This window comes from Schistocerca serialis, chromosome 4, assembly GCF_023864345.2.
Source record: "Schistocerca serialis cubense isolate TAMUIC-IGC-003099 chromosome 4, iqSchSeri2.2, whole genome shotgun sequence".
Taxonomy (NCBI): Eukaryota; Metazoa; Arthropoda; class Insecta; order Orthoptera; family Acrididae; genus Schistocerca; species Schistocerca serialis.
Window position 1 is genome coordinate 347,779,955 of NC_064641.1, and position 21,070 is coordinate 347,801,024.

Sequence of the window (21,070 nt, forward strand, 5' to 3'; positions counted from 1 at the left end):
CCTCTCCCCTCGTTGATGTTGTGAAGGGTGTTGACACTACTTACGAATCAGTACCTCTTTAAGAACAATGTCAAAATAATTCAGCAAAAGTTATAGAAATTTTTTCAGTGCACAGTATGAAAAATGCAATGGTATTGCTAGGGGTTTAAAAGGCCTTTCAAATTTACAAGCTGACCCGGACATTAATATCCTATGAGCCTTTCAGCTGTGTTCGAGCCCTTCACGTGCTTCCCTCCGGCGGCTATTCATTAATTATATATAATCTTGGTTCTTTACGAGATCAACTTCAGAATAGGCTGTCGTAAGTGCGTTAATATTTTAAGTTTTCATAATTTCTTGCGAATAGAACATCATCGGCAAATCTCAGGTAATTTAATCTCTTTCCCAGAATTTGGATTCCATTTGCTTTCTGATTCAGTTTAGATACTGCTTGTTGTAGGACTTTCGCGTAAAATATACCACAGGACGAACAGTTCCCCTGTCGGATCACCAGGTAGGGATTAAGACAACATTAGGTCTAACAAAGAACAAGAATTGAGCAATGCAAGTGAGCTTCTATGACTGTTATAATTAATCCAATTACAAAGATGGTGAAGAGATTTAAGGAACGTATGGTAAGATACTAGAATATAGTCATTTGTTGAGGGAGTTGAAAACGTACATCTAATGGGCAACTGAAAATCGATAGTAGGAAAAGAAACAGAAGAAAAAAAATTAGGAGGCTAAAGTGGGTAAAAGGAATGAAAGGGGAAGCCCTATGTTACAGTTCTTCACAGAGCATAAATATTGATTAAAGATTTTTGGATAAGGTTGTATTCATGGAAGAAACTTGGAAACATCATAAGATTCCAAATAGATTATATAATAGTAGGACAGGTTTAAGATCCAGATTTTAAGCTGCAAAACATCCGCAGGGGCAGTTGTGGACTCTGACCAAAATTTGTTGGTTATGAACAGAACATTGAATGCTGAAGCAGTGGTTGGTCAAAGAGGCAAAAAGTCATTTCTCATTAGAAATTATTGGAAAACACCAATTAATAGTCAAAAAGGGAAAATATACATATGGAGCAAATAATCCACATACTTCAGCAGTAACACACAATAAAAAACGCAGCAGAAATTTTGTAAAGTAATGGGCGATCCCATGGTTCTCTACGGATGTGATATGTGGGTCATTTACAGATGACAAGAAATTAATATCCAAGTTGCTTAAATTATTTTTTATGGTGAAGGCTGTACCAGAGTAGACAGACTAAGAAACAGTAACATTAGGAAGGAACCTAACATATTTAAAGTAACAAACAAAATTTAAGACAACAGAACAAAATGGCGTGAACCATGGTAATTTACCGTGAAAAAGGTAAGATATCAGAATCCGGTAGACCAGGGAAGTCTGGCAAGAGAAAGAAAGCGATAGATACCGAAAGAAGCAATGGTCTAACACTTGAAACGCTCAAGAAGAAGAATGAGAAAGAGAAGAGGAAACAGAGGCGTCTAAAATATGAGACTCACAGGAAGTGCAAATTGGTAAAGTAGAAATGTCTAGAGGCAGAATGCAGAGTTGTGGAGGTACACATCGCTATGGGAAAGATAGTTATTACACACACGACAGTTAAAGAAAACTTTGAAATAAAGAGAAGCAGATGTACACTATCAAGTCACATTAATGTGACAACCTGTAAAAATCCCGAATAACCACCTTCTGATGCAAGGACCGATGCGAGACTTGAGCGAAGAGAATCACTGAAGTTCTGAGAGGCCTGCGCTAGGTTTCCCAGTTGATGATCCATGGCATAAACAAGCCGATCGAGGTGGTCCCACAGATTCTCCAAAGGATTTCAATCCGATGATCACGGTAAACTCATCCTGGTACTCATCAAACCATGCGCACACAGTGTGAGCTGTGTCACACGTTGCATTGTCCTGCTGGTAAATGCCAATGTGCCAAGGAAGAACAACCTGCATGTAGGAGTGGACGTGGCCTCCTGGGGGAGATGCATTACTGTTTTGATTAATTGTGTCTTCCAGAATGACGAGATCACCCAGGATCTGCCACGAAAACACTGACCAAACTGTTCCCGTCCACAAAGGTGTTTGCCGGTGTGGCCATGCGGTTCTAGGCGCTTCAGTCTGGTACCGCGTGACCGCTACGGTCGCAGGTTCGAATCCTGCCTCGGGTAAGGATGTGTGTGATGTCCTTAGGTTAGTTAGGTTTAAGTAGTTCTAAGTTCTAGGGGACTGATGCCCACAGATGTTAAGTCCCATAGTGCTCAGAGCCATTTGCATTACAAAGGTGTTTGCTTCTAGACGTTACACGCCATACACGAATGAAACGAGATTCACATGAAAAGCTCACCTGCCATCACTCAGTTACGGTATTGGAGTGAAAATTCCAGCTACCGTTTGCGATGAGCAACAGTCAGCATCGATGCATGAACCAGGTGCCTACTGCAGAGGCCGATAAGCAGCAGTGTTCCCTGAATGATCGTTGAGGACATGTTGTTCGTAGCCACTATGTTCGTCCTGGCAGTCAGCTGCTCAACAGTTACGGGTCTATTTGCCTGGCCACATCTCCGCAGACTCTGTTCACCCCTGTAATCTGTGGGCGGTGGTGCACCACAGTTTCCTCGGCGCCGGCTTTAGACAGCGCCATTTAGCTGCGCACTTTAATCACGCTGGCGCAAGAACACTTCACACACTTAGCCGTTTCATATATGCTTCCTCCCTTGACCGAAAAGCCGATGATCAAAACCTTTGTATATCAGACGAATTGCTCCATTTTCACATTATGACAATGGCTGAACTGTTGCCTGTGTTCCCCTGACACGCTTTATATGACCTCCACTACTAATTCTGCTATTGGCTATCAGTGAGTGGTTACTGCAGGTTGTCGTTTATAGGTGGTGGGCATATCAATGTGAATGGACCGTGTCTGAATATCAGGAGCTCAGACAGCAATCTAGTATTAAGAAAAGAATGGGAATACAGGAAATGTATTCACACTTGCAAATATGAACTACCATCATCTATATATTGGAAAGACGACAGTGAAAATATGTGCCAGACTGGCACTCGAACGTGGGTGTTCTGTTTTACGCGAGTGGCCGCCTTAAGCGCTCGGCTATCAGTGCACGATTGACAGCCACCCCCAAAATTCCATGTGTCCATGTGTCAGAGCCTGCATCAGTATGTTACGTATATTTCCTTGCAGCAAGGACATATTTATTGAGAATCGACGGCTTGGAGTTCAAGAATTAATACGAAATAGCTATTTCGTAAAGAATGGGAAGTTGAAAAGTGGAAGGAGTAGATGAATATTCATAAATCTTATACACAAAAACCTACTTGAAGACAATATTGTGTAAAGATGAGAGATGATAGGTGTAATGAAGATGTGTTGCTGTGAGAATAATGTGAGAGCAATGGAAGACCGAAGAAGGGACGACAGTGGCGCAGTGGTTAGCACACTGGACTCGCATTCGGGAGGACGACGGTTCAATCCCGTCTCCGGCCATCCTGATTTAGGTTTTCCGTGATTTCCCTAAATCGTTTCAGAAAAATGCCGGGATGGTTCCTTTGAAAGGGCACGGCCGATTTCCTTCCCAATCCTTCCCTAACCCGAGCTTGCGCTCCGTCTCTACTGACCTCGTTGTCGACGGGACGTTAAACACTAACCACCACCACCACCAAGGGACGACACACCTGTAGTAGACAATATCCCTCATAATTACTATAATTTTTGGGAGCAGATATTATGATAAAACCATTCCACACCAAATACAAGGCATTTGAGATAAGCGAAATACCCTCCAGCGTCAAGAAGAATGTAATAATTCCAATTTAAAAAAAGACTGGCAATGACAGTTTGCGTATATTAACGAACGATTAGTTTAATATGTCGAGGCTGGAAGGTATTAATACGAAATATTGGCAAAAGAATCAAGAAATCAGTAGAAGTCAGCCTCGGGGATGATCTCTTTTGGTTCAGAAGAAATGTATGAACATGTGCGGCATTACTTATAGAATACTGATTGCAGAAATGCTGTTTAAAGCATTTGTAGATTTAGAGGAAGCTTCCGAAGGTGTTGACTGGAATGCACTTGCAATTCCGAAGGTAGCAGTGACAGAATATAGAGATGGGAAAGGCTATCTACAACTTGTACAGAAACCAGCCTGTAGCTATAAAAATTGTAGGACTTCAAAGACAAGCAGTTACTGGCAAGGGTGTGAGACAAAGTTTCAGTCTATTTCCTTTGTTATTCAATCCGTAAGTGAGGCGAACAGTAAAACTGGACAGTGGAGGGATGCAGTAGCCTTGCTCAGTCAGTTAGTAGTTTCAGTTTGTTGTGGGTTTTCTGTCGGATGACGTATTTTAATGTTAGGACTCCTGAAAATTGTGAGGTGGAACTCAAGGGACAGAATCCCAGGGTGACAGATGCGGCTTAAAGCCAGTAGGATTTTATGAAGTTATTCTGCCATAAAACTGCGAGAACATGGAGGAGGTCTCCTGGGATGTCTCTGGGGTTCGAGGAAAATAAGATCTCTATGGAGTATCACAGTCGAAAACAAAATCTCTACTCTAGGATTTCATTCTATGATTTTATTCTATGATTTTAGGAAGGAACTGGTGCGGAGACCGCTGACCTTCATATTTGACCCTCGTGTTGGTTTATTTGGTACACTGAAGTGAAAATTGGAATCACTACATTGAGTATGTCCAAATGTGTGTGAATTCCTTAGGGACCAAACTGCTGAGGTTATCAGTCCCTAGATTTAAACACTACTGAAACTAACTTACGCTAACGACAACAAACACACCCATGCCCGAGGATGACTCGAAGCTCCGGCGGGAGTGGCCGCGCAATTCGTGACATGGTGCCTCCAACCGCGCGGCCGCTCAGCGCGGCTACGTTGAGTATAACAACTCCTCAGAGGAGGGATTTACTGCCCAACTACACTCAGATGCTTCTCCAGTTCCTCGACAACGGTATACGTGCCACCATTCCGGCTGGCAGCAGATGGACCGAGACACAAACTTGCGGTGTGAAGGAAACTATACCGGCCATTAATACCATCTGGAGAAGATGTCACTTATTCCGAGCTGTATCGTATTTTGTGATCCAACACCCGCTTTTAGCTGCTACGATTCTCGTTTATCAGTTGGATCCATGCACGTATCGCTGCCGCAGTTAGAAATTCACAGTAAAATAAGTCCATTTTCAGGATATCGGTTGCTGTGTCCCATCGAACTAACTCTCATGCTGATATAGCATGCTATACAGTGGCGTTTGTTTATGTCGTTCCAATTTATACGGTAACTATCCACCGAAGATGCTTGACGAAACGTTGTCCATTTTTGGTCGCGAAAGGGGGAACGCTGCTGTACCTGCAGTCTCTCTGCAGTCGTAATCACTTTTAGCTGGTACACTGTTTAATAAACGCTCTAAGATTGATTTGCCGCGACATTCTTTCTACGCGTTATAGTTTCAATAAACTTTAATACTGCGGTATCCTGCAAAGAGATAGAGTACAAAACGAAGGGAAACTTACCTGTGGGGTGAAGACGTTAAGATATAGACAGTCCTCAGCGCCAGAGAGAGGCGGTCCCGGTACTATCAATGCGTACTGCGTGCACACTGGTCCAGGAGTCGTAGCATCGCGAATGTGTGTCCACGTATCAGGAGGCTGAGGACTCTGCAACAAAGATTGAAGAACATCGTATTACCCAGGTCACTGATGAAAAGCGTTCCTAATTAACATAACATATTACTGTAATTTGTATTGGTCCGTTAGTTCGTAGCGTTTTTGTTTTGCATGTTGGTATTCCGGTCGTTCTGGTTTTTTTATCGATTGTCACTTTTTATTTGTAGTTCAGTGTTGCTGAGTTTACATATTGTCATTTTGAGATACTGAGTCGAACTGTGGACACTAGAAACTGGAGTGCCAAGTGGATAAATCGGAACATTTCTTCTTTTTGAGTTCAATAAAGAGCTGACAGCAGTGGAGACAGCCAGCAACATTTACGCCATGCGTGGGGTTAGTGCCACTGGACGAGCGCGGCAGGAAAATGGACTTCGCGTTTTAAGAATCGTTTTCACATTGTTGACTCTTCATCTTAAGGAAGACCTTCAGGGTTTAGTGAAGATCGTTTGTTTAAACACATTAACTCAAATGATGTATATCTGTGTACTTTAGAAACGGCAAATGTCGTGAACTGTGTTCATTTCACCATCGTGCGACACTTGCATGCATTGGAAAAGGTTCAAAATTTGGCTGTATGTGTACCGCATGCTCTGAACTAAAATCATTAAGATCAGTGGGTGGCCATATGAGCATCTCTGCTTGCTCGTCACCAATTGGGACGTGTACAGTATCCATCATTCCTATCCTGTAGCGTTACTGGTGACGAGAAATTGTATCTTTATGCTAACACAGGGGAAAGAAAGGAATGGTTGAGCCCAAATGAAGAAGAAACTCCCTGTACAAAGACCTGCGTACATCCAAAACAAAGTTAATGTTCGCGCATGTGGTGCAACAGCAACGGTGTGGTGTACTACGAATTGCTTCTCAGAGGTGTAACCGTCGTTGCTGACATTTGTTTCCAATAACAGAGATGTTTTGCAGACAAAATCGAAGAACAGAGACCAGAAAGACTGCCTGAAGTGATAGTCCTTCACGTTAACTCCCGCCCACTTTCTGCCAGACTCACATGAGGCAATACGCTGGAATTATTTCGCACCCACCTCATTCACCTGACATTGTGAATTCAGATTTTTATCTTTTTCTTTCTCTGTCGAACAGCCTTCAAGAAATTTCCTTTCTGGATGAAGATGAGCTACGAACATGGCTCTTGGCCCTTCACCTCAAAACCACGTAATTTCTGCAGTCATTGGATCGAAAAGTTATTCCAGCATTGGCAAACTGTTTTAAATAGTGAAGGAGGATATATTACTTATGACTGAAGTCTCTGTAATGCGCAAGTGTTGTGTGGAAAAACGCTACGAACAAATGCACCAACCCATTACTATGCTTGATCCTAATACGAAGAAAACCCAATTATTCATCGTCACTTACAAATAACATTCAGAATTTAACAAACAGCGTTTTAACGATTTTAATGATACATCTTTCACTTTTTCAAAAGCAAGTTTCACAACACAATACACACAAAAAATCTGAAACTTTCCATAAGGTGCCTTTTCGGCTCATAAAAAACAAAAGTCGACTTCGTTTACAAAGATATACCAAATTTCATGCTCGCTAAAAATTATTAAAAAATATATAGTACTAGGCTATTTTATCCGAGCATCAGCGTTAGATGGCCAGACATGTAAGAGATTGATGGCCATCGGACAAAACACTTTAAACTCAAATATAAAATTATAAAAAAAAACTTTTAGCACATTAAACATCTTTTATTGAAAAGCTTGATGTAAAAAAAAAATCTTGTAAAGATATTAACTGCACTTAAATTTTAACTTAAGTAGAACCTCATTTCTAAAAGGCATTTTATAATTCTTGAATTCTGTAACGTTTTTATTAACTCGTTGGAACATACTTGTTTTATGTAGGAAATAATGAGAAATCGTCTCAATAGACTTTACTTTACAGGCTTAGATTTTTTTTTAAACTGCATTACCAAATCGATTGTACTGATCAACGTATGATATGAAAGATTCACGTAACCGACGCTTACACCTGATGTGCTGAACTCCATAACAGGTTTTGTCTGTTTTTGAGTAGTCCTCCCCACGTCCAACGCAGTTGTTTTATTCTTAAAGAAGTTCGTCAGTTGACTCTTCCTTGTAGTGTTCTTCATCTGTCTGAAGTACCTTTAACGTTCCTGATCAGAGCCTTTTGAATAGTTTTTATTTTCAATAGGCCTGGGTTTTTTCTTTCATTTTGAACGAAGTTTCAATTGTAACTTCGTAATATTTTCGTTTGAAGTCAGGGTTGTAGCTTTAATTTTTCTAGGCCTATATGTTTGTTTGAGATTCTGGTCTAGCTGACAAAGGTGAAATATTGTTCGGAATTTTTGTAGGAGTGACTTGGTTAGTTTCATTTGAAATCAAAGGTCAAACAGGCCGATTGTCTCGTCCTGTAGAATGTCTTGGTACATGTGACGTTGTTCTTATTTCGGGGGATTTTTAGCCACATTAGTGTGCTGAAGTATACTTGATGTAGCTAGTGGTGGATTGCGGCTTGTGTAACACAGCTCTTTCACTGGATTTCTGGCTAGATGACTCGATGGTACCTGCTCTAGCAGAGGAATGTGGCAAGGGTGACGAGCTGCCTTCGTCGAGTGTTTGGCCAGATACACTGATGTTTTCATTTCCTGTAAGTCTCTCTGGATCACTTCTAAAAGCATGATCTGAAACTGCATCGGGATTAAACCGGTAGAATCCTGTTGCTTTAAATCCAGAGATAGCGTTCCCTGGTGTTGCAGCTTTTCCCAACAGTCTTTTAGTATTTCGCCAAAGTGAAATTTTACTAGCTTCCGATTTTGATAATTCCTTTGCAATTTTTCAACGGCACTGTGAACATACAGCCTTAAAGATTTGAACACAGATCAGACCAGCGGTGGCAGTTAATAGGTAGTATGGCTGGAGACGCAACTTAATATGATACTGTTCCTGAAACTTCCTAGCAGATTAAAACTGTGTGCCGGACCGAGACTCGAACTCGGGACCTTGGCCTTTCGCGGGCAAGCGCTCTACCAACTGAGCTACCCAAGCACGACTCACGCCCGTCCTCACAGCTTTACTTATGAGTACCTCGTCTTCTACCTTCCAAACTTAACAGAAGCTCTCCTGCGAACCTTGCAGAACTAGCACTCCTGAAAGAAAGGATATTGCGGAGACATGGCTTAGCCACAGCCTGGGGATGTTTCCAGAATGAGATTTTCACTCTGCAGCGGAGTGTGCGCTGATATGAAACTTCCTTCCAGCCCAAGGTCCCGAGTTCGAGTTCGGTCCGGCACACAGTTTTAATCAGCCAGGAAGTTTCATATCAGCGCACACTCCGCTGCAGAGTGAAAATCTCATTCTGATACTGTTCCTCTCATCAAATCTCAATATCTGTACCGAGCTACAGTGTGATGTATGGCCATCCAAAATCAGCGTAACTGTGCCAAGAAGTTAGCAGGGCACAAAGTGATCCCTTAGCCATTCAAAAAAGATCCGAGCATTACCGTAGGCAGATTTCTTCGACACGACAGCTTTACTTCCCGCTGGTACATTGTCCTCCCATTCCTTTCTCTTTTTGTTAACTCCCTTCATGACAACAGAAGGAGGAAGAAACATACTTTCAACATTTCAGTGTTCAATTACTGTAATAGTGTCTACTGAGGAAATAATCACAGGAACTGTTTTTATCCCCTTTTCAGCTATAACAGCACCTGGACGTCTATTTAACGGAAGGCGTGTCTCATCCATGTTAAATATAGTTTCCGGGTAACTGAGCAAACCATTTTTTTCCATCAGGGTTGAAAACAAATTGAAATATTCCTTCACTTCATCACGATTTATTCCGTGGACTCTGGCCAAAGATATGTTTTCAGATATTCGCAGTCTTAGGTCTGGAAGTCGAGATAAGAACTGTTGTAGCCAATCTTAACTTGCTTTTCCGTTTCATTACTAAATTTATATTTTAGGCCAAGCTGCAAAACAAAATTATAAGGTAGATTACGTACACAGTGCCTCGTTAATGGAAAACCGTGGGTCTGCCTATTATGTTCTGTGGTGGACAAGTTGTAACTCTTTAGCTGAACCCAAACAAGAACTAGGAGCCACTGCAATTTTGGAAACACAGCTCGTCTTTAATTTTCTCTCAAGAGTTTTCCTGGGAATATTAAACTCCATGGAAGCTTTTCTCACAGAATAACCAGCGTTGTTTGCTTAATTAATAACATATTTATAGTCTTCTTCTTTGCGCGACATCTGTAAAAAAAATAACGATGCCATCAAAATTTAACTTATAACTCGATTATGGGATGGTCATCCACCCCGATGATGGTATGGCCGTAGCTCGTCATCAAACATGGTTGACGTAAACCCAAACAAAATCTACGTACCGGTGTACAGTTAGACATAAACAATCCTAAAACCAAAGTTATGATTCAGTTGAAATGTTACGGCATATTGTATAATTTCATGGTATACTGAAAACTAAAATAATGCAAATTACTTACTTCTACTTGAAATAAAGAGTCATCCGGTGCAGCAACAGTCACTCACGTTAGTAACTAACTACGAGCTGAACGGCAGCCTGTACAGCGGATCGTGGAAGCACTAAGGGCGTTGACCGTCTATCCCGTATGGCCGTCTATCGCGGGTTTACCCCACTATTTCAATTAATAATATGAAGTAAATGAGATAATAGGTCACATTATCTTTGAGGCTTTGAGAGAAAAAGGTTTTATGAAAGAACTTTGTGGATTCAAAAATATTCTCGTACTACCTCTTGACATCAGGTTGGGCCTAATTGTTGTTGTTGTGGTCTTCAGTCCTGAGACTGGTTTGATGCAGCTCTCCATGCTACTCTATCCTGTGCAAGCTTTTTCATCTCCCAGTACCTACTGCAACCTACATCCTTCTGAATCTGCTTAGTGTATTCATCTCTTGGTCTCCCTCTACGATTTTTACCCTCCACGCTGCCCTCCAATACTAAATTGGTGATCCCCTGATGCCTCAGAACATGTCCTACCAACCGATCCCTTCTTCTGGTCAAGTTGTGCCACAAACTTCTCTTCTCCCCAATCCTATTCAATACTTCCTCATTAGTTATGTGATCTACCCATCTAATCTTCAGCATTCTTCTGTAGCACCACATTTCGAAAGCTTCTATTCTCTTCTTGTCCAAACTATTTATCGTCCATGTTTCACTTCCATACATGGCTACACTCCATACGAATACTTTCAGAAATGACTTCCTGACACTTAAATCTATACTCGATGTTAACAAATTTCTCTTCTTCAGAAACGCTTTCCTTGCCATTGCCAGCCTACATTTTATATCTTCTCTACTTCGACCATCATCAGTTATTTTGCTCCCCAAATAGCAAAACTCCTTTACTACTTTAAGTGCCTCATTTCCTAATCTAATTCCCTCAGCATCACCCGACTTAATTAGACTACATTCCATTACCCTTGTTTTGCTTTTGTTGATGTTCATCTTATATCCTCCTTTCAAGACACTGTCCATTCCATTCAACTGCTCTTCCAAGTCCTTTGCTGTCTCTGACAGAATTACAATGTCATCGGCGAACCTCAAAGTTTTTATTTCTTCTCCATGAATTTTAATACCTACTCCGAATTTCTCTTTTGTTTCCTTTACTGCTTGCTCAATATACAGATTGAACAACATCGGGGAGAGGCTACAACCCTGTCTTACTCCCTTCCCAACCACTGCTTCCCTTTCATGTCCCTCGACTCTTATAACTGCCATCTGGTTTCTGTACAAATTGTAAATAGCCTTTCGCTCCCTGTATTTTACCCCTGCCACCTTTAGAATTTGAAAGAGAGTATTCCAGTCAACATTGTCAAAAGCTTTCTCTAAGTCTACAAATGCTAGAAACGTAGGTTTGCCTTTCCTTAATCTTTCTTCTAAGATAAGTCGTAAGGTCAGTATTGCCTCACGTGTTCCAACATTTCTACGGAATCCAAACTGATCTTCCCCGAGGTTGGCTTCTACTAGTTTTTCCATTCGTCTGTAAAGAATTCGTGTTAGTATTTTGCAGCTGTGGCTTATTAAGCTGATAGTTCGGTAATTTTCACATCTGTCAACACCTGCTTTCTTTGGGATTGCAATTATTATATTCTTCTTGAAGTCTGAGGGTATTTCGCCTGTTTCATACATCTTGCTCACCAGATGGTAGAGTTTTGTCAGGACTGGCTCTCCCACGGCCGTCAGTAGTTCCAATGGAATATTGTCTACTCCGGGGGCCTTGTTTCGACTCAGGTCTTTCAGTGCTCTGTCAAACTCTTCATGCAGTATCATATCTCCCATTTCATCTTCATCTACATCCTCTTCCATTTCCATAATATTGTCCTCAAGTACATCGCCCTTGTATAGACCCTCTATATACTCCTTCCACCTTTCTGCTTTCCCTTCTTTGCTTAGAACTGGGTTTCCATCTGAGCTCTTGATATTCATACAAGTCGTTCTCTTATCTCCAAATGTCTCTTTAATTTTCCTGTAGGCGGTATCTATCTTACCCCTAGTGAGATAGGCCTCTACATCCTTACATTTGTCCTCTAGCCATCCCTGCTTAGCCATTTTGCACTTCCTGTCGATCTCATTTTTGAGACGTTTGTATTCCTTTTTGCCTGTTTCACTTACTGCATTTTTATATTTTCTCCTTTCATCAATTAAATTCAATATTTCTTCTGTTACCCAAGGATTTCTACTAGCCCTAGTCTTTTTACCTACTTGATCCTCTGCTGCCTTCACTACTTCATCCCTCAAAGCTGCCCATTCTTCTTCTACTGTATTTATTTCCCCCATTCCTGTCAATTGCTCGCTTATGCTCTCCCTGAATCTCTGTACAACCTCTGGTTCTTTTAGTTTATCCAGGTCCCATCTCCTTAAATTCCCACCTTTTTGCAGTTTCTTCAGTTTTAATCTACAGGTCATAACCAATAGATTGTGGTCAGAGTCCACATCTGCCCCTGGAAATGTCTTACAATTTAAGACCTGGTTCCTAAATCTCTGTCTGACCATTATATAATCTATCTGATACCTTTTAGTATCTCCAGGGTTCTTCCATGTATACAACCTTCTTTCATGATTCTTAAACCAAGTGTTAGTTATGATTATGTTGTGCTCTGTGCAAAATTCGACCAGGCGGCTTCCTCTTTCATTTCTGTCCCCCAATCCATATTCACCTACTACGTTTCCTTCTCTCCCTTTTCCTACACTCGAATTCCAGTCACCCATGACTATTAAATTTTCGTCTCCCTTCACAATCTGAATAATTTCGTTTATTTCATCATACATTTGTTCAATTTCTTCGTCATCTGCAGAGCTAGTTGGCATATAAACTTGTACTACTGTAGTAGGCGTGGGCTTCGTATCTATCTTGGCCACAATAATGCGTTCACTATGCTGTTTGTAGTAGCTTACCCGCATTCCTATTTTCCTATTCATTATTAAACCTACTCCTGCATTACCCCTATTTGATTTTGTGTTTATAACCCTGTAGTCACCTGACCAGAAGTCTTGTTCCTCCTGCCACCGAACTTCACTAATTCCCACTATATCTAACTTCAACCTATCCATTTCCCTTTTTAAATTTTCTAACCTACCTGCCCGATTAAGGGATCTGACATTCCACGCTCCGATCCGTAGAACGCCAGTTTTCTTTCTCCTGATAACGACATCCTCTTGAGTAGTCCCCGCCCGGAGATCCGAATGGGGGACTATTTTACCTCCGGAATATTTTACCCAAGAGGACGCCATCATCATGTAATCATACAGTAAAGCTGCATGCCCTCGGGAAAAATTACGGCTGTAGTTTCCCCTTGCTTTCAGCCGTTCGCAGTACCAGCACAGCAAGGCCGTTTTGGTTATTGTTACAAGGCCAGATCAGTCAATCATCCAGACTGTTGCCCTTGCAACTACTGAAAAGGCTGCTGCCCCTCTTCAGGAACCACACGTTTGTCTGGCCTCTCAACAGATACCCCTCCGTTGTGGTTGCACCTACGGTACGGCTATCTGTATCGCTGAGGCACGCAAGCCTCCCCACCAACGGCAAGGTCCATGGTTCATGGGGGGTGGGCCTAATTAAATCTAGTGAAACAGACCGTGAAAGCTTTAACAAAAGATGGACAATGTTTCAAGTATATCTGCGAGATGTTTCCTCATGTGTCATAAAATAATTTGAAAGAAGGCATGTCTGTTAAATTTCGCAGTAGAAAAATGATTATTTATTCCATCTTGGAACAAAAAATAAAAATTGGAGTGAAATGGGATTTGTTACAAAGTTCTTAAGCAGCAGAGAAAGACAAACCACATTATATTTCTATTGTAGCCATCATGCAGTAAATTTTCAAGAAGTTCCGCTGGTTGATGAGCCTCAACTTTTACTTTTTTAACTGTCAACTTGGTTTCTTCCCTGATAATCTGAGTAATGTCGGTAAAGGCTATAATGAGCTCTTTCATAAAGACATCAAAGTGATGGTATCAGGGTCACAGGAAACTCAGTTAGTTTCTTACCGAGACGTACATCAGGAAATTCATCGGAGAAAAATCTTTAAGCACGAGAGAGAAACTAAATGTAAGCCAATGGATAGATAGCCCCTATGGAACACAGAGGTGTTTCATATTTATAGTAAAACATTTGTTCAAATTGAATAATTATTTTTCGTTCGAGTTACATGTTTTTGGTTAGTGACTGGATTGGGACAAACCTATATATGATAGAAACTAACTGAGATCAAAGATTTGTTCAGTATTTAAAAAAAAAACATAAGACTAAGTTATTTCCTAACAAAATACTTGCAAGAATATCCTTCAGCTGGCATGTGATGTTGATACAAACCGACATTTCATTAAAAAAAAGGAACAGTAAACAAATTACAGCTGGAATTCCGTAGCTGAACATTCTCTAGCATGAATGTACATCGATATAGGAAATCTTCTCTATGATTTCAGTATTCTCCGTTTAGCTGTATGTCAGGAAATGAACGCTACCTGCAGGTTGACAATGTTATAAGTGCCAAGACTTCTACAGTCTATGTCAATTTAAACAAAATCCTTTTTGTGCATTGGAACGCGTCTTTTGGAAACTATGTACATTATTGAAACTGAAGTTCCGACAGTCTTTTCATTGGCCTTCTTCAGTGCGCCATGGAAAGGATTTATTTTCAAAATGACCTCATCTAAAGGGCAAAAAAGATTTTGTTGAGACTGAAACAGTGTAGTTGCTTCTAGTCTTTCTTGTGAAAATAATTGGAATGACGAACCTAAGCTGCTATGGTTCTCCAGAGTATGACAGAAAATTTGGTGGCACTGTATTTTAAAGTACCGTGCTCATTCTTCCTATGATCATTCCGCTTAGATTATCCTTGTTTAACTGTGTCATGTTTACACCAAGCACTTTACACAAATGTCGAGATGGATGACCGTTCACATTTATTTCCTACTTGTTAAATTGATTTCCTGCCCTGATCTAATTGTTATTGAAATGTATGGGACTCTAAGGTCCCACCTACGTTCCTTTTTATAGCGTTTCATTGAGTGTCATGTGGTAGAGGTGACAGCTTCTTTGACATACCACAATAGTGAAGAATAGTGCTTATGGAAACTCTGATGCCCTACTGAGAGTGAAACTGTTGGAGAAAGGTTCTCGCATAGTACACGGTCGTAGCATTGTGACAGATATTTCACAGAATACTTCATTAATGTTTCCAATGACTGATAAGCAAAGAGACAAGTATTTTACTGTGGCTGTGATAGTCGTACATAACTAATCAGGCAACCATGCTCTTCGTAGCAGGGCCGATTTGTTTCTTTATTAGACAACGATATATTTTTTCAAAGAGTACCTTTTTTGAACTGTGAATGATGTCTATAGTTGAGGTTCATGCTAAATGCATTGGGTAACATTACTAATTGTGACCACACAGACTACGTTTGGGAATCATGAGAGTGCAGAATAATTATTTATTTTAATCTTATCTTACCAGATTTATTCGGTGTACGTGTAATTTAACATAACGCAATACGTTTCGAGCACATTCTGCTTATCTTCACGCGTTTATGAACACAGATAATTTTAACTTGAAAATAAGTTATCTTAAACTATATTTAAACAGATCGTCTTGTTTACTGTGCATTAGTGGAGAGGTTATTGGGGAATTTGGAGTTTGAGGAGGGGGAGAGGCATTGATCGACCAGAAATTGATGTCCAGTGATGTCTTCTCTTTGTGTGGCCTGTGTCTCGTTTATAACGATTGACACCACAGCCTGTGTGGGATGCAGGCAGTTCTGCACCAGTTATTATGCTGAAAGATTGTGTTGTACACTTTTTCATATGACACTTGTTCACTTACGATTTTGGCGTCTCAAAGCTTGGCTTTTCATCCTTGGTACACTGGCGGAGCTGCTGTATAGCATTAAACTTTGTACTGTTCATTTTGCCACTATTTTTCGACGCAATTCACTGCACAATTTTTTTCCGCTTATATATAAGCACTTTACACTTAGTATGACATGGTGGCCTTGGAACCTGAATGTATTTACAAAAAACCTACTGGTACAGACACCACTATACCATACTCTTTTACACAACCTGCCTACCATAAGAAAGCTACATGTATATCAATGTTGTTCAGGGCCTAGGAATTTCCGCTTCAACGTACAGAACTCCAACCAGAAACAGAAACAATAAAATGTGCTGCAATAAAGAATGAGTGTGATCCTCAGTTCATTAATGCAATATCACAACAGATAAAAAAGAAACATCAAACTACACTCAGAACTCAGAGCATCCAAGAAATTAAATCCGTAAAAATTCTGTGCCTTGGTAACAATGACTGACAAATTAGCAACGCTTCTCAAAAAACACAGATGTAGAATCAACTTCAGCACTAACAATAACCTACGTATGAAGCTTTTTCACAATATGAGATCGTCAGACACAGATTTTGATGCATCTTTCATTTTCAAAATTACGTACAGCCAAGTACAATATTTATATAGGCCAAACAAAAAGAAAATTCAGGACTCGTCTTGAAGAATATGTAGACTGCTACAAAGTGTATAGAGGTAACAAAATAGCATTAACAACACAAATTAAAAAAAAAAAACAGGCCATCCTCTGAATATGGAAGACAACCTCGCCTTTTTTCACAAAATCGGGAAAAGTAAAAAAAAAAAAAATTGATATCTTGGGAGAAATGAAAATTTTCATTCATAAGACAAAATATGGAAATAGTATTCTTAGTCAGGTAACCTATTTCAGAACCTCATAACTCTTCAGTAGTCTTAAGCTAGTTTCATGCGATAGGTGAAGATACGCCAATGTACACAAACCGTTGCTAGACTTTCAGTATTGTGACTGAACTGCAAAATGAGATAATTGATACTCATCCACGCTACAAGGCCGCCATCTTGTATTAAGTGTACAGTGTTGACATGTATATGGCAAAAATTGTGCAGTGAGTTAGTCGAAAAACAGTGACCAAATAAACAGCACAAACTGTAACATTACACAACACCTCTGCCTGTGTACCAAGGATGGAATACGAAGTTTTGGGACGCCAGAAAGGTAGGCGAACAACTGTCACACATAAAAGTGTATCACGAAGTTTTCGTAACGTAATAAATGATGTAAAGCTATCTGCATCCCACACATGTAACATCAGTCTTAATAAAAATCGAGACATAGCTCCACGCGGACGGAAGACATCACTGAACACTGGCCTACCACTGCTTCTGTCACCCTATCACCGAATACCCCAATACTACTCTCCAGCAACGAACAGTTTAATCTAGTTTAAGACAATTTATTTTTAAGTAACACTTATCTTTATGCATAAATGGCTGAGGATGGGCAGAACACGCTCGTAATGTGTTGCGTTATGGTAAGTTAAATGTAAAACAAATAAAACAGACTAGTAGCAGAAAATACAAATAAAAATGTTATGATAGGTGTCACTTGCGGAGAAAATGATTCGTTTTTTGTTCATAATAGATAGGTGAAACTCTATTAACCTTACTGAAATCAGTGGTGTAATAAGTACGTTAGTCGTTCGTATAAAACTCCCGTCCTCTAAAAGGGGGAAATATGTTTAACACATTTACTACCAAATAACGTTCAAATGTAATGGTGTGTATGCGACTATCCAAGTTTATAATCAGTTGACTGTGCTTTTACGCGTAACTTTTTCACTAGATATACAGAAATATACATTTAGACGAAACTTGGAGAACTTCTGGCTCCCTATCTGATCCTTAGCCTGATTTATAAAGCAAGACATGCAAGGAAAGATCTTCCTCACTGCATACTTTTGTCATGCTTGAATTCGATTTACCTAAAACAACACGATTCCAATGAAAATTAGCTTGGCATATGATTTTCTTGCAAATTGTTTTGTGATTTGTGACTTCAGGTCATCTATGACCTAATCCTTCAGGAAGAAACTGTCTTTTTGTTTGGGAAGTAATTAACATAACTTGCACAGTACAACTATTGGCAATATAAACGAGAGTTCTTTATTTAATAACTCCTCTATGACAGAGTGACTATAAGATATATAACAAAGGAGAATCAAATACTAGCTCATTACCATGCCTAGAGTAGGCCACGACAACAGCAAACGCGACAGTTGTGCAAAGCTGAAATTTAATTCTCCTTCCTGGCCAGCGTAGGCAAGGAACCACACGATACCATCTAGAGGGCGCCATCTGCGACTAATGCAAGGCTCCACCACCGTTGTTGTTTCCCATGAGATGGCTGGCACTTTTTCTATTTTGTTTCAATAACTGGCTTTCAGGTCGTACCCGTACAGCCATTTTAATCGTGGAACGTCAATTACGATGATGCGATGCAGCACAACACCCAGTCCCTTAACAGAGAAAGTCTCCGATTGTACAAGGGCAACTGAACTCGGGCCCTTTTGGTTAGTAATACATCGCGATGAGCGCGCAGCTACCAAGGTGGACCAAAGCTGACCGACGACATATACATTTACATCTGCACATCACTGCGAACTGCATTATACCAATGTTACGGTTTATTCCTGTTCCGTTCATCTATGGAGTGCGGGAAAAATAACTGGTTAAATAGTTTTGTGCACGCTTTAAATAGTGTATTCTTATATACACCGTGCCGACGGCAGCGATACGTGGGGAGCCATGGTAAATATCTAGATTTCCCACATAATACTTACTTACTTTGTAAGTAAGCTTTCGTGGAATATACGCCATCTATTTTCAATACTCTGCTATTTCAATATTTGCTTCAGGCTCTGCCCTGAGTCAAAGAAGACTGTGATTACTCATACTGCAGATCCTCTCATACGTACCTTATTCCACATCAGTCCTATTTAGTATGGGTCCCACACCCTTAAATAATGTTTTAGCATTGAATGCACGAGTCTTTTGTAAGCTATGTCACTTGTAGACTGATTGTATTTTCTCCACATCGTATCAATAAACAGAAGTCTGCCACATGCATTACCTGTGTCATATCCGCACAAATCGTTACATTAAGATATTTGGATGAACTGACTGAAATCAATAGACTTGGTTGTAATCATACGAACACACTTTTGGGACTAGCCAGGGAAAAAGGTTATTCCAAACAGTCCAAGTCCTCAGGTGCTCACCATGGCTGTGTGGCGTAAAAAATAACTCCTGACGACTCCATAATTGTGACATCTTCGATATTCACTACTTGCCTCCTTTTTTCTGTTAGGTGAGGGCTCTGTTGATAATCGACGGGCTTTTCGGATTTTTTTCCTTGACTTACCTTGTGATTGATTGCCTGTTGATTAATGTAGACACTGGTCTGTCTCTTTACAAACTTGTTTTTCAGGGATTTGTGCAGTCAATCTGTGTCAGCTAATTAACACAATAATGGTAATTTCTTCTATAAAATAAGTGGTATTTGTATAGGAAGTGGCTGAAAATGAAAAAGAACAGTAACATGATATACAGGGTGAGTCACCTAACATTACCGCTGGATATATATTTCGTAAACCACATCAAATACTGATGAATCGATTCGACAGACCGAACGTGAGGAGAGGAGCTAGTGTAATTGGTTAATCCAAACCATAAAAAAATGCACGGAAGTATGTTCTTTAACATAAACCTACGTTTTTTTTAAATGGAACCGCGTTAGTTTTGTTAGCACATCTGAACATATAAACAAATACATAATCAGTGCCGTTTGTTGCATTGTAAAATGTTAGTTACATCCGGAGATATTGTAACCTAAAGTTGACGCTTGAGTACCACTCCTCCGCTGTTCGATCGGAGAGAACCTAATTACGTAGGGATCCAAAGGGAACGGTGATGGACCTTAGGTACAGAAGAGACTGAAACAGCACATTACGTCCACATGCTAACACCTTTTTATTGGTCTTTTTCACTGACGCACATGTACATTACCATGAGGGGTGAGGTACACGTACACACGTGGTTTCCGTTTTCAATTACGGAGTGGAATAGAGTGTGTCCCGACATGTCAGGCCAATAGATGTTCTATGTGGTGCCTATCATTTGCTGCACACAATTGCAATCTCTGGCGCAATGAATGTCGTACACGCCGCAGTACATCTGGTGTAATGTCGCCGCAGGCTGCCACAATACGTTGTTTAATATCCTCTGGGGTTGTACGCACATCACGGTACACATTTTCCTTTAACGTACCCCACAGAAAGAAGTCCATAGGTGTAAGATCAGGAGAACGGGCTGGCCAATTTATGCGTCGTCCACGTCCTATGAAACGCCCGTCGAACATCCTGTCAAGAGTCAGCCTAGTGTTAATTGCGGAATGTGCAGGTGCACCATCATGCTGATACCACATACGTGGACTCGTTTCCAGTGGGACACACTCTATTCCACTTCGTAATTGAAAACGGAAACCACGTGTGTACGTTTACCTCACCCCTCATGGTAATGTACATGTGCGTCAGTGAAAAATACCAATAAAAAGGTGTGGCATGTGGACGTAATGTGCTGTTCCAGTCTCTTCTGTACCTAAGGTCCATCACCGTTCCCTTTGGATCCCTACGTAATTCGGTGCTCTCCGATCGAGCAGGGAGGAGTGGTACTCAAGCGTCAACTTTAGGTTACAATATCTCCGGATGTAATTAACATTTTACAATGCAACAAACGGCACTGATTACGTATTTGTTTATATGTTCAGATGTGCTAACAAAACTAACGGGGTTCCATTTAAAGAAACGTAGGTTTGTGTTAAAAAACATACTTCCGTGCATTGTTTTATGGTTTGTATTAACCAATTACACTAGCCCCTCTCCTCACGTTCGGTCTGTCGAATCTATTCGTCAGTATTTGATGTGGTTTACGAAATATAACCAGCGGTAACGTTAGGTGA

At 40.5% G+C, this 21,070-nt stretch overlaps 1 protein-coding gene across 2 annotated transcripts in view; it reads right to left on the reverse strand.

The window, feature by feature from the left end:
• Positions 1–21,070, reverse strand: part of LOC126474115 (juvenile hormone esterase-like) — a 105,816-nt gene that overhangs the window by 68,679 nt on the left and 16,067 nt on the right. For both annotated transcript variants that reach the window (XM_050101540.1, XM_050101541.1), the window contains exon 2: positions 5,551–5,694. In XM_050101540.1, the coding sequence (XP_049957497.1) occupies positions 5,551–5,694 (144 nt within the window). The remainder of the gene's footprint in view (positions 1–5,550; positions 5,695–21,070) is intronic.